The 13,667-nt window shown below is 37.6% G+C and overlaps 1 protein-coding gene across 1 annotated transcript; it reads left to right on the top strand.

Annotated features, from left to right (window-relative positions):
* Nucleotides 1–530: 530 nt before the first annotated feature.
* Nucleotides 531–13,664, top strand: elovl5 (ELOVL fatty acid elongase 5). The gene is made up of 8 exons (XM_018688231.2): nt 531–744; nt 4,303–4,367; nt 4,729–4,916; nt 7,609–7,686; nt 8,337–8,508; nt 9,055–9,179; nt 9,567–9,701; nt 10,302–13,664. Exons 2-8 carry the CDS (start codon nt 4,310–4,312, stop codon nt 10,428–10,430), a joined length of 885 nt encoding a protein of 294 aa, XP_018543747.1. The 5' UTR covers nt 531–744; nt 4,303–4,309; the 3' UTR covers nt 10,431–13,664.
* The last annotated feature ends 3 nt before the right edge of the window (nt 13,665–13,667 follow it).

Genomic DNA, 13,667 nt, shown 5'->3' on the forward strand with positions numbered 1-13,667 from the left:
ACTTACAGTACAGTCGTTAGTGGTTGCTTATCCGAGGTTTTCTGCGCTCTTACCTTTGATTATTTGAATTTTGCTGATAATACTTCACACTCTCTTATTTACGATCCATTTTCAATGAAATTCTTCTATTTTGCTAATGGAGTATTTCCATGATGACACTTTTACTTTAGGGTCTGAATACTTTCTCCACTTCTCTCAGTTAATCAGAATATTTATTTGCACACAGAAACTATAAGTTTTATAAAATTGGGGGGAAATGTTTTCTTTAAGTTTCATATATATATATATATATATATATATATATATATATATATATATATATATATATATATATATATATATATATATAAGCAGCACCCATGCAGTCTTCGCGTGCCTCGAGTTAATAATTTAGGGACTACAGCCATTTCATTGTAAGTATGGGAGGGCAGAGATCGCCCTCATGTCATCTTTTTAACCCGATGTTGTATGTGATGTTGTAACACACCGGGTCACCTCCTGGCTGTAACCCTCCTGCGGGGCAATGGGCCAGTCTGCATGTTCCTCCCACTATTTTCCACTGAGCGACAAGGCTGCACATTGTGCTCAGACCGGGCCAGCCAGCCAAGGTTACACTACAGCCGTTCTCTCTCTCTCTCTCCCCCCGCCTCTGAAGGTAGACAGTCCACGGCGCACACAGCCGCATCTCTTCATCCACATTCCACATCTCGCCTCTCTATCTTAACACGGCTGTGGGACTTTATGGTAAGGCTTTCTATGATATTATTTTGGGGAGAGAAAAAAATGTTGCAACGCGCATGGCGTCTATAGCCTACTACATAAGCGATGAGTTTGGGTGATGCTGAAGCGGTGACCTCCATAGTTACTGTAGCCTGGATGCGATCGACGGGATGCGATAAGTTATCATTATTATTATTATGTTATTCATTCCTGTCTGGAAGTTTCAGTTCTGAGATAAGAGGGTGATGTAATGAGATAACCGCCGTCATCCGCTCTTTTATTTTAACTGGAGACCGGGCTGTTGTTGTATACCGTACAGTGGGGGGGCTACGGTGCGTAAAGTGCAGTTTAGATTACACGTGTGACCCTGATATTATACAATACTGAGGTGCAAAGCAGCGGCAGGACGGAGTTTTAGTTCAGCTTTCAAGTGCGTTTGTCACACATTCGCGATGCTACACGATCATCACAGTAACACTAAAATATGCCGCTGAAGACATAACCAGCCTAATGCTGCAGAATGTTTAGTTATCATACTCTACTGTGACAAAGTTATTAGTCTTCCTCCGGGTGAAAACTTTTGAATGTTGCTGCTGCTGCTGCTGCTGCTGTCTTAGGAGTGGCTGTGATTTTGCAATTTTGCATGCCTGAATGATGACATGCACAAAATATCGTTTTTAGGAAACATCTGGAAAGCCAGTACAAATTCAAAATCCTGCTCTACACTAATGCTACTATTGACCCTTTGTAGTATATTTACCTCGTATACTATACGCCTGTGTCTTCATATGTGTGTGTCTATGTAGCTCCACTGTATATATCCATAGTACTACTATGTAATTGTATACCAACACAAGACAATGTACAGTAGGCTATATACTAGCCTTGTACTAACCATGTACTGAATATTATCAGTATACATGTTCAGAGATAGAGTTGTAGACTGGTTTTTAGTTTTAGTTTGTTTCCTAGTCAGGATTTCTTTTCTGTACATATGTATGTATTCCTATCTATCTATCTATCTATCTATCTATCTATGTGCTTAACAGGGGTGGACGATGTGACTAAAATCTACTTTCATGGTATATGCAATTTTATATTGCAGCATCAATATATGACATGGTAAAGTTTATAGAAAATCTACAAAGAAACTCATGATGATACATTGGTGTTTTGGGACGATCCAGTTCCTTCTTTCACTGGGCGTGTTAGGCATGGCCTGAGCATGTGCTGAGCAAAGACTCATTGACTGGCTGCTAACATGGTCTCCTGTTGTGGCTCATCATGGTCTGATTAAGGCCTTGCAGATTATCATGTTTTGGTGCAGCCTAATGCATCTCTGATAATCAGAGCATGGATACTGCTGTGCTGGGATTGATCAGAATAAGCCATATTTAGTTCCTGCAGATAAGTGATTACGGACAAATGAGATGATCAGTAATATGTGATTTGTTGCTATTGGCAGTAATTCACTGTAACATGCATGGTATAAAACAGCCTAAATTTGTATTCTATATATCTGCACAGAAAGTCCTTGGTAAGCTAGAGTAATTTCTCTTTTTATATAGTACACATTTGCTCCTTCTAGGCTATTGTGCAACTCAGATGATAAAAATATTGTTACTTAAGTGAATTTAAGTGAATACCTCTTCATGTGGATTTTGAAAAAAGTACTGAATGTATGTAAACAAAGTCACTGACATGCCCCCTCAGTCCTATTAGTTATATTTCAATATCATATGACTTTATATAAGAGCTGCATGCAGATTAAATTGAGATGCTTTAGCTAAATTTGATAGATCTACTCACATTTCTGTCTGTAAAGTCCAAGGTTATTCTGTTAACCCATGAACCTGAGTTTTACTTTCACCTGTTAAGGAATGTGTCTTTGTGAAAGAAACAGGCCAATGTACAGAGGTTCACATGCTCCACCCCCATTATACAGCAGAGTAAAAGCCACAGTATCTCACATCTGAAGGAGGTATTGTGGAAGAAAGACATACACAGAACAGACTAGAGTCTATATTTTATCATGTGTTACTGTTTCCAGTTGCAGACGCAGGTGTAGAGGCTGTCCAGTGGTGCAGCAGTCTCTGACGTAAAAGGACTGAAATGAATGTATAGCTTGGAAGCTTGTCAGTGGAAACAGAGAATGCATACTGTAATTTCTTGTTGCCGTGAGGAGGCACTTTGTGCAAAGCCTTAGGTGATACAGCAGGGTCTTGCAAACAATATGAAGGCCTGCAGGACTATGTAAATACCTCTGGGGTGATAATGAAAAAAGAGTGTGCCTGAGAGTTGTCAGGCTTTCAGTGAGACAATCAGCTGCAGGGATTTGTACAGCTTTTGCTCGGTAGTGTGAATAATCTTGTTCACAACTTTATATATGAGCTGAAAACCAGAGGGTTTATTTTTCCTGGAACAGTTCACCTGATCATACAAGGTTTTGTGTCAGTGCTGCTTCAAAATATGATTTAAAAGATTTCTGAAAATGTCCTCTATTGTAAGAACATGACTGTGCAACTTAACATGTTTTTCTAGGCTTAGATTTCAGTCAAAATACTGCCTGCAGGTTGATGAAACGTTTGTAGGGAACGGACAAACAGGCTTGAGAACAGAACCTGGTAGTACGAACTTATAACACATTTGCTGAAAGAAAATTGCCCAGCTGTGAACATCCAGACATTCATACAGTCATGTAAATGGCCTTCTGTTTTACATCACAGGGCTGATCTGACTGTCAGAAGCAGAGCAGTGGAATCTAATATTATACTGTATAATACATATGGTGTTTATGGAAAATTACAGAGAAAACCCTCATTTTTCAGTTTTTCCCTGATAGGCAGCTGTTCAAATCAGAATGGACACACCAATCATCTGTTTGAAATGCTAACAAAGGATTTAGTGGTCAACAGATGCAAAGAGTAATACACCACTGTTACAATTTGACAGCTTTGGCAAGAGAGCACGCACTAAAATAATTGTAGCAGCACTGCCTGGGCCAGACAAGATTCTGCCATTATTATTGCAATAGCATGTTAAGGTTAATAAATCTGCACAGTTTGACATCTGCATAACCTTTAGCAATCTAAAAGCCAGAGGATCACTGTACGGTGGTCTTACCTGAATAGAGATGTAGTTATCTTCTATATACACACCTGCCTGCCGCCTTCTTGTTTTGTGTCCCAGAGTGAGAAGTGACCACATTTAATCTGTTGTTTGAAACAGGGATGTGAAGGATCAGTTATTGGGACATGGGATATAGCGTTTAGCAGACCAAACATAGAGCTAAGAAGAAAGTGAATACTGGACTGAAATTACCAAGTCACCAAAAACACAACTCCAAATAAATGATAATGTTGCTCTGTGCCTGCTGGATGTGTAAATAGGCAACTGTTTCAGAACACATTGGCCTTGTCAACTTGAAACGTTGCATAGTATGCAAAATGTGTGTGTGATACTCACACGGATTCATTATGCATTATTATTTTTTTAATTAATGAAATTAATTTTTAACATTACAGTGGATGCAAAACCATAATCTAATGGTTGTGTGTTGGCTTTCATGCATGCTGTTTTTAGGTGACAAATGGAGACCTTCAATCATAAACTGAACACTTACATAGAGACATGGATGGGTCCCAGAGGTAAGTCAAGTCTATGTAATCTTCTTAGTTGCTGATATAAAATGCATTGTGCTTGTTTGGTTTCCAGAGGTTTGCACATACTGTGACTACTATGTGAAGGCAGCGGTGAAGGTAAACATTATCTAAAACCTTTGACCCAAGTCGTTTGTTACATGCTCTGCAGACTTCATGGACTTGCACAAGAATTCTGCTGTGATTTTTCACCTTCTTTCTGCTAACCTTTCAAGGTGTTGAGCAAACACTGAGTGTGCGCTGCTACTGTTTGTCACCTCTCAAGTTAATCTGCTGTTACCAATGGCCGCCTTATCAGCCCCCTCACAATCTAGCTCTAAAAACTGGCCTCTTTATCTCCATATTTCAGATCAGCGGGTGAAGGGATGGCTGCTGCTGGACAACTACCCACCAACCTTTGCACTCACAGTCATGTACCTTCTGATCGTGTGGATGGGGCCCAAGTACATGAAACACAGGCAGCCGTACTCCTGCAGAGGCCTCCTGGTGCTCTACAATCTGGGCCTCACGCTCTTGTCCTTCTACATGTTCTATGAGGTAAACAGGCTGCCCGGCACTGAGAGATGTGTTGAAGTGGGCCAAAGCAATCACTGCAATGTCACACAGCAGACAGATTATGAAAAAATAAGAAGATGACAAAATTGACCTGAGCTGCATACTCACTAAAACTGTAGTGTGTGAATATGTTTAATTAAAGTAAAGAATAATTTGACATTTTGGAAAAATTCTTATTAACTGTCTCGTCAGTTAGATGAGATGATTGACTCTCTTGTTTGTATATTAAATATAAGGCTGACTTTAGATCTTGGAGACTAGCTGTTTCCCCCTGTTTGCTGGCTGTAGCCTTATATTTAGTGTACAGACATCAATAAAGTGAACTATATATATATATATATATATATATATATATATATATATATATATAAAACAAAAAAAAAACAAAACAAAAGACCACAACTTGCACTTTTTTGCACATCAGTTAAATAATAAATAAAGTCAGCCTCACAGGTACAGGATTTTGCCAGGAGACAGTTAGCTTAGCTTAGCAGAAAAGTAGAAAACAGGGAGAAACAGCTAGCCTGTGAAAAGGTAGCAAAACTCACGTGCCGGCACCTCTAAAGCTCACTAAAACTTAAGTGTAAGACAACAGGCTTTACTTTATCAGGTGTGAAGCTAAGCTAGGCTAACACAGCTGCAACTTTATATTTAGGGGACAGATATGAGAGTAGTATCGATCCTCACATCACCCAAAAATGTCAAACTATTTCTTTAGCACTTGACTCTGATTAGACAGGGGCCTGTGGCTGCTGGCGTCTCTCACTGAAAGCTACCATGAGAGACAATGCTATCAGGGAGTGAGAGGGACACAGCTGGACGCTGACAGGCTCATTGTTTCAGCCATCAAATCCCTCATATACCCTCACAGACATCAGCACAGCCCCCTATTGTTTGCTGGAAAACTGCTTTTTCATAAACAGCTGACTAAATAAATGAAACTGATAGATTGCACTGGTGTAAACAAACGTGGAATTGCATTCTTATGTGGCAAGTTTGCAGAGTCTGGGCTGAATTTGACGTTTCAGTCGTAGCACAAGTGGCCAGGCTTCACTTACTGTAGTGATAATATCTGTTGTTTAGTGTACCTGTACCAGGACCACACCAGACACTGTGTTTTAGTACTTGTGTAAGTCTAAGGTATCTGTAATCTCCTCCCCATCCAGCTGGCAGAACAAGCTTCTTGTCTTTCTGTCTGTGTTGCATAAGGCCCTGGTAGACTGATGTCTGTGTGATTCATTAAACCCTGTACTCTGACCATGGCCTGGGTATGGGGTGAGCTTTTGCCAGTCCAAAATCAATGCCACCTGATGTGAATGTGAAGTGCAGAGCAGTTTTGTTCTTGTCAGCTTTCCAGGGTACAGCTGTTAATAACACAATGATTGTGATTAAAACTGATTGTAATAATTTTGTTTATTTATATGCTGAGTAGTATTACTGTAGGTTTGAAGAAATAATCAAGGAGGTACATCAGGGTAGTGGGACGAGTATGTCTGTGCACACATAATAAAATATGTGATGTTCAAAAATCAAAGGTCAATCTGTTGCTAGATTTTAACTGATGGCAGTTTTTTGTCAAATGTAGTTAGCGTTTTACAGGGAAGTCTTTTACAGCACTGAACAAAGACAGTGGATCTATATTGATTTGGTGAATCAGAATTAAACATCTCTCTGCATTTGAATATTTATTCCTCAAAGAGGCACGTCATGTATTATATACATAGAGATTCATTTACTTGTCACACAGAGTACTTCTCAGCCTGTGAATGTCTTTTGTGCCTCCTGACAGTTCTTAGAAACTAACCCTGATGATGTCAACTTGGACTTAGAGATTTAATATTTACAATAAAAAAGTCTTTGTTACATGTCTAATTAAAGATGCAAACATCCTTACTTTTAGTTTGTCCAACTTCTTGGTAACATGGTGTGTGTGATTTTTGTATCATGTGTCTGACTTGTTCAAGTCTGTTTAATGTTGTATGGCACTGTATACATATTAGAATTGTGAGGGGAATTCAGATCAAAATTAGCTTCATGCTAACTCAGGTACAATACATGAAGTGGTAATATTTGTTAATATCACATATGGACCCTTAAAAAAATTGATTAAAAAACTAAAAATGGACTAAAAGTCTTGGCCTTTGCTGCATGAATCTTAACCTGTATTACTTTCCCATGCAGAATTATAAGGGGATGCCACGGGTGCATTGATGTGCAGCTTTGGATTGTTACTATCTAAATGCTTTAAAAGCATCAGCTTAATTACTTCCAACACACTCTTTGATAACATCAAGGTCTTAAATGACCTGAAGACCTTTAAACATCATGTCACACATTCCATTCCAACAGCAGGGAGAGCTCATGGTGTTTTTACTTTGAGCCAGATTAAATATTTCTAACCAACGTCACCAGTTAAAGATCGGTCACCACAATGCGATCACAAACAGATACATGATCAAATCTGGTTATCTGACTTGCTATCATGTATTTATTACTTGTCAGGAGCCGAGAGTCACATTTTACAACACCATACTGTATTTGTCAAGTTTCACTTTTATATTGCATTTGTGCATTTCGGTGTCTGTGTCTGTGTTGCATATGTATTCAAAGATTTTGGTAAAATCCAAATTCAAAATCACAGTTCATTCATTCATCTTATTGACCTTTTCTTCAGCTTGTTACTGCTGTGTGGCATGGTGGCTACAACTTCTACTGCCAGGACACTCACAGTGCACAGGAAGTGGATAATAAGGTGAGTCTGTGAGACTTAACCATTTTATGTTTATTGCAGGGGATGGGTTTTCCTATAATCACATTTCTGGCCTAATTTCATTCATAAAGTATATGATTTCTCATTCTGTCTCTTGACATTATTAACAAGACAATAAAGGTCTAAATACCAGTTACTATAGGACAGCTAGAATATATGTGTTTTGTTTTTTGTTTTTTTCAAATGTAATGCTTAGATTTCTTTAGGCAAGTAGCTGTAAGTCCTAGTAGATAAGCTGCAGAGACAGGAAATCAATTTAATCCGCCTCTTGTCATCATGATGACTGTCTTCGGTGTCCCTACTGAGCTCTGCAGTGAAGGTGAAAACAAGGCTCACAGTGAAATGTGCACAGCTTTGCAGTTCTGCAGTGATTAAATAAAAACTTTTACCAACATGTTTCTGCTGCAGATAGTTAAATTGCTTTATGATTCATCCTGAACTTTCAAAGGCCTTCGGGACACATATCTGCTTATCATTGTATTGATAAGCAGTCTGTGTCGGAGATTTTGCACTCTGTATTTATGATTTTCCATCTAATATTTTATCTCTATACTGTATATTTATCTTCAGGAATATCTTTTGTTCTATTTCAGTCTTTTAACCCATTTTTGTTTTGCTGCGTCTCCTCTCAGATCATAAATGTCCTGTGGTGGTACTACTTCTCCAAGCTCATCGAGTTCATGGACACATTCTTCTTCATTCTACGAAAGAATAATCACCAGATCACATTTCTTCACATCTACCACCATGCCAGCATGCTGAATATCTGGTGGTTTGTTATGAACTGGATACCCTGTGGCCATTGTGAGTGTTTAAGACCAACTTTGCCCTCCAGTGACTCAAATCATTCCAGTAACCACATTTACTGTTTGAGCGGCGAGCTAAATAATTCAAGTGCTCTAATGTTAAACCCATTAGCCCTGAAAACAGCCTGTTTTCCTCACAAAGCCTTAAAGGACACAGAGTGACACTTATTGACCTGAACACTGCTGCACTTTTTTGTTTTTCTATCACAGAAAGCAGCACAGCACTCTATGAGTGAGAAGTTCGTAAACTGAAAATCACTTCAGATATGATGTTTACTGTTGACTTAAATGTAAAGTGACATTTCTGTTTTATTATTCATCAGATGCTCAAAGTATTATTTTTGTATTACTTTACTGTTAATGGCCTCTATTGATTTTACATGAAATTTGTTGTGATGGTTCCAAACAGAACAGCCTAATGAAAAGTTTGTTATTCCCTGTATGATCATTGCAGCCCTGAATGCCAGTCATTTGTCATCCACTGACTGTTATTGCTCTCTGTAGATGAATAACCTCCTGTGTCTCTCTTCCTGTGTCTGCTCAGCATATTTTGGTGCGTCCCTAAACAGCTTCGTCCACGTCGTGATGTATTCTTATTACGGCCTCTCAGCCATCCCAGCCATGCGGCCGTACCTTTGGTGGAAGAAATACATCACACAGTTACAGCTGGTGGGTTCAACCTTAAGTTTATTCCCAGTGCTGTAAGAAGTAATCAGATCCTTGTCTTATCTAAATGTCGCAATACGACTGTGATTATGTCACTATTTTGGTGGGAATTTTTGCATTTCATTTGAAAATATATAGAAATGGTGAAGTGTTTTTTGCTATAAACAAACATGCACGTTCGCTATCATCTGGAGAATATGATTTGTAGGCGTATTTAGACCTTGGGTGTTTTCTTTGACTATTTTCTGCAGCACCATCTTACAGTGCAGACATGTTTACCATCCATTAAAGATATTTTAGGCTCTGGATCAATATTACCTTTCTATAGGCTCTGTGTGTCACCTTCTCTCTCTGGTATATGTGTGCATGTGTGTCATGTTTCCTCCACAGATCCAGTTCTTCTTAACCGTGACCCAGACAATGTGTGCAATCATATGGCCGTGTGGCTTCCCCATGGGGTGGCTGTACTTTCAAATAAGCTACATGGTCACGCTCATTATCCTTTTCTCAAACTTCTACATTCAGGTCAGTTGTTTTCTCTTTTAAAGTTATAACAAATGAGTTAAAATGATAACTGGTAATATTTTGTTACTGTTGGCAAACACCTTGAAAAGGCTAAAAGCGTAAATACCTGTATTTACTAAAGCACCAAATGTGTATTATTCCACAGCTGAAAATAGCCCCCAACAAATGCAACAGTTCCTCCTGATTGAGTAATGTTTGCTAAAAACTACATTGCTCAGATTGTTTAGAAAATTACTAAGCAAGTTAAACTATATTTGTGATCCATTTTGAAAAGATGTATACTCTATATTGCATTGTTGGTTTTAGTATTTTCAGGAGAATACGTCAACTGTTAAAAAAATAGAGAATAAAGCCAGTCTATCCTTTATATTATAAATAAAAGTGTATATTTGTCTTTTTAGACTGATAAAAATGTTACATTATGCTTATAGCCTGTCTGATACTAGAGGACGTTTTGAGGTCGATACTGACATTTAAAAAAGTTCAAGTTTAAAAAAATATGTAATTTTTCTTTGTGTCTCATTAATTAAATTATGATGTAATCATTCTAACATTGTTTGTAATAACATGTTTTGTCTGCTTCTCTTTCTCTCACACAAGACGTACAAGAAGCACAGTGGTTCTCTAAAGAAGGAGCACCAGAATGGCTCTCCTGTATCAACAAATGGACATGCAAATGGGACACCATCTTTGGAGCAAACTGCACACAAGAAACTGAGGGTGGATTGACATTTGAGAAACCGCCACCCAATGCTCACTGTAGCGTGTTAGCTAATGCTGCTAGGAGGTATATGTATCTTCTTATCTAGAATAGTCTAGCATTCACTTGAGATGAAATAAGCCATAGCCACATATATCCAGAGACTTTCCATGTTTTGCACACACTGCTACTCATGGTATTGAAATATTAAATTAATATAGTTAAAGGAGAAGAGTATTGTAGTATCGTTGACGCTGCACAATATTTACTCCCCTACCCTCTAGAAGAAATTTACTCCAAAGGAAAAATCTCTCTCTTGCTACCAGCAAACAGACACACATTTTGACTCATTCAATGATGCTTGACACACAAAGAAGGTCCAAAGATGAAAGCTCCAGTGAGTGTGTTGGCAAATGAAGGTTTCATCACACTTAATGACATCATCCTAAGGGACAATTAAAACAACACAGTGCTTACTATGGTCTTTAATGTGTAACCAGAGCATGCATCTTGTGTCTTGCCTTATCTAACTCCTGCCTGTGCTGTTACATAATCCTAATTTTCTTTGCCCGTTGTACTATTGTAATGCATTTTTACTGGCAGGTAGTAACAGCAGAAGTTGCATTTAGCTGTATATTTGCAGCGCAGGGGCTCCAATTTGGAATGTTTAGCCATCTAAACAAAGCATAACCAAAGTATAGCATACTTCATATGTGAGGATTCATATTTAAACCAGTATAAGACAAAATACTTGAGGGCTGTTGTTGTGTTTTATGAGCAAAGTTTAAACTCAGTCCTCCTTAACATCCTCCATGTTACAAAAATCTGTTTTTCTCCTGTCACTCTGTGTTATATCTATTGTAGCTCTATCCAGTAAATGCAGTTAGAACTTGAATTCACTGATGTAAATGAGGCAATGCCAATTAGGTCTGCAGTGCAGTGCTACATATTTAGGTATCAAATTTATTAAAACAATTTAATCATACTCTATGATTGAGCTCTAAAAAGTCAAATATATTATATCCTGATTAATTTTACTATATAGTTGAGAATGAAAGCTCACTATGGACCATGGAAACAGCAGCTGAAAAAAAAAACAATCTCATGAATAAGGTCCACATTTAGTAGATGCTCTGGAGCTTTGGCTTGTCACATTATCTTTGTCAACACACATTTGCCCAGATGTCATGAGAACATTCTCAGAAAAATGGACACATCTGCTGAGGAAGATCATGTGATACAATCAAAAGCTCTAGAACAGCTATTAAATGGACCTTGTAATGGAATTATTTTGGCAAATAATTTATTTTTGAGTCTATACATAAATAGGGTGCCTTCTAGACCAGTTGATTTGGTTTCTAATGTAGCATTGTTCATCTTTTCAATATGCTGTCACCAGCCTTATGTTGGTCCATTTCAGACAGACATACATCCTGTCCAAATCCTGTGCCTGACTCTTTATTTTTATTTTTCTTCAAATCATCAAATGTTCTCAATTATCATTCATAACAACTGGCACATACTAAACACAATAATGATGTTTATCTCTGTTGTTGCTGAGAGTTAGATCAGAGAATGCTATATTAAGCTACGGTCAGCAGCTCGTTAGCTTAGCTTAGCATAAAGACTGGTAACAGGTTGCCTAGCTAGCACTGTTCAAAGGTAACAAAATCCACCCACCAAAACCTCTAAACCTTAGTTTGAATCTTGTTAAATTTGGACAAAGCCAGATTAGCTGTTTCCACTTTTTAAGCTAAGCTAGGCTAACTGGCTGCTGGCTGTAGCCCTGAATTTGGTGGAAAGATATGAGAGGTATCGTCTAAACTATTGCCTGGCAAGAAAGTGAACAAGCATATTTCCCAAAATGTCAAAACTATTCTAACAAAAAAGAACATGATTCTTCCTGAAGTAAAAACAACAAAGTAATTGCATAAGAATTACTTCTTTTTTTGGTGGGGAAAGAAGGATGTAGTGATGCAACTATTTATTTCTATGTGTTTTGTTAATGTTGTCAGGGGCCTATTGTGAACAGTAAATGCTGGTATAGTAAACAAAGGTATAAAGATGTTTGAATCATGAACTGTAAATCTGACACCCTCACTGTAGAGCACTGCTGCATCGCCCTACCACGCTGATTCAATTTAATGAGGTACCGTATGGCCTTTACCATTGAATGAGCATGACATGTCGCTCAAATATATACTGTAGGTGACCTAGATTCATGTTCACTGTATCAGAAATGATTGTTAAAATCTGAATAATACATACAAAGGCCACGGTTTCTCTGCGTGATGAATCTGGTCCACAGACATCAGCCAATAACACAAAACTGGTTTAACAAGCATGAACCATATCTACTCAGAAATTTAACTTAATTTTAATTTAATTTTTTTTTATTTCCAGCCACACTCCCACTGGTATGACAGCTGAAGGTAACATGGTTTACATATTTAAGGGCAAAATTAAATTACTCCCTAACTTATAAGGGCCAGGGAAGCATACAAGTTTGAGATATTACATACATTTTATAAACTGTTAAAATAAATAGATAAATTTTCTGAAATCTTGGGTAAATCTGGGTTAATACGTTGTGACTCATGCTTTACTCATTGTAACACATTAAAAACAAACTGAGATTATAAACCTTCTTGTTTTCCTTCCTTGAAATGATGTAAATGCTTCAAATAATATTGTTTGAAGTCAACAACAATATCTGTAAGGCAACAGAGTTGAGAGTTCACTGAGCCGCATAAATATTCTAAATTTTAATTTTAATTCTAATTTAATGGCTTGTGACAACATTTATCAGCCATGCTTTGTGTTTTATGCTATATTAGCATGCTAATACGCTAAACCAAAATGATAAACATGGCAAATATTATACTTGCTAAACATCAGCTTGTTAGCATAGTCACTGTGAGCGATGTTAACATGTTTATGTTAGCATTTAGCTGAAACCACCGCATGGCTGTAGACTTGTTATTGACTTTTAATGAATATGATGTAAGGCAATATTTATTTTTATTTAAACTGGCTCTACTGAACAATATATACTGTAACATCATGTTTTATCTAAACAATACAGAATAATTTAGAGAAGCTTTTTAAATGAAAATGTCAACAAATATTTCGCAAAATGTTGTTAAAGATTTTTTGAGCTATGCAAAAATGCACCTTATGAAGATTCTTACTGTTAGTAAACATGATGTAAAGATTATTCATTATTAAGACAAATGAAAATAAAATGATAAACCTTCACCACATTG

Source organism: Lates calcarifer, linkage group LG16_LG22 (assembly GCF_001640805.2).
Source record: "Lates calcarifer isolate ASB-BC8 linkage group LG16_LG22, TLL_Latcal_v3, whole genome shotgun sequence".
Taxonomy (NCBI): domain Eukaryota; kingdom Metazoa; phylum Chordata; class Actinopteri; family Centropomidae; genus Lates; species Lates calcarifer.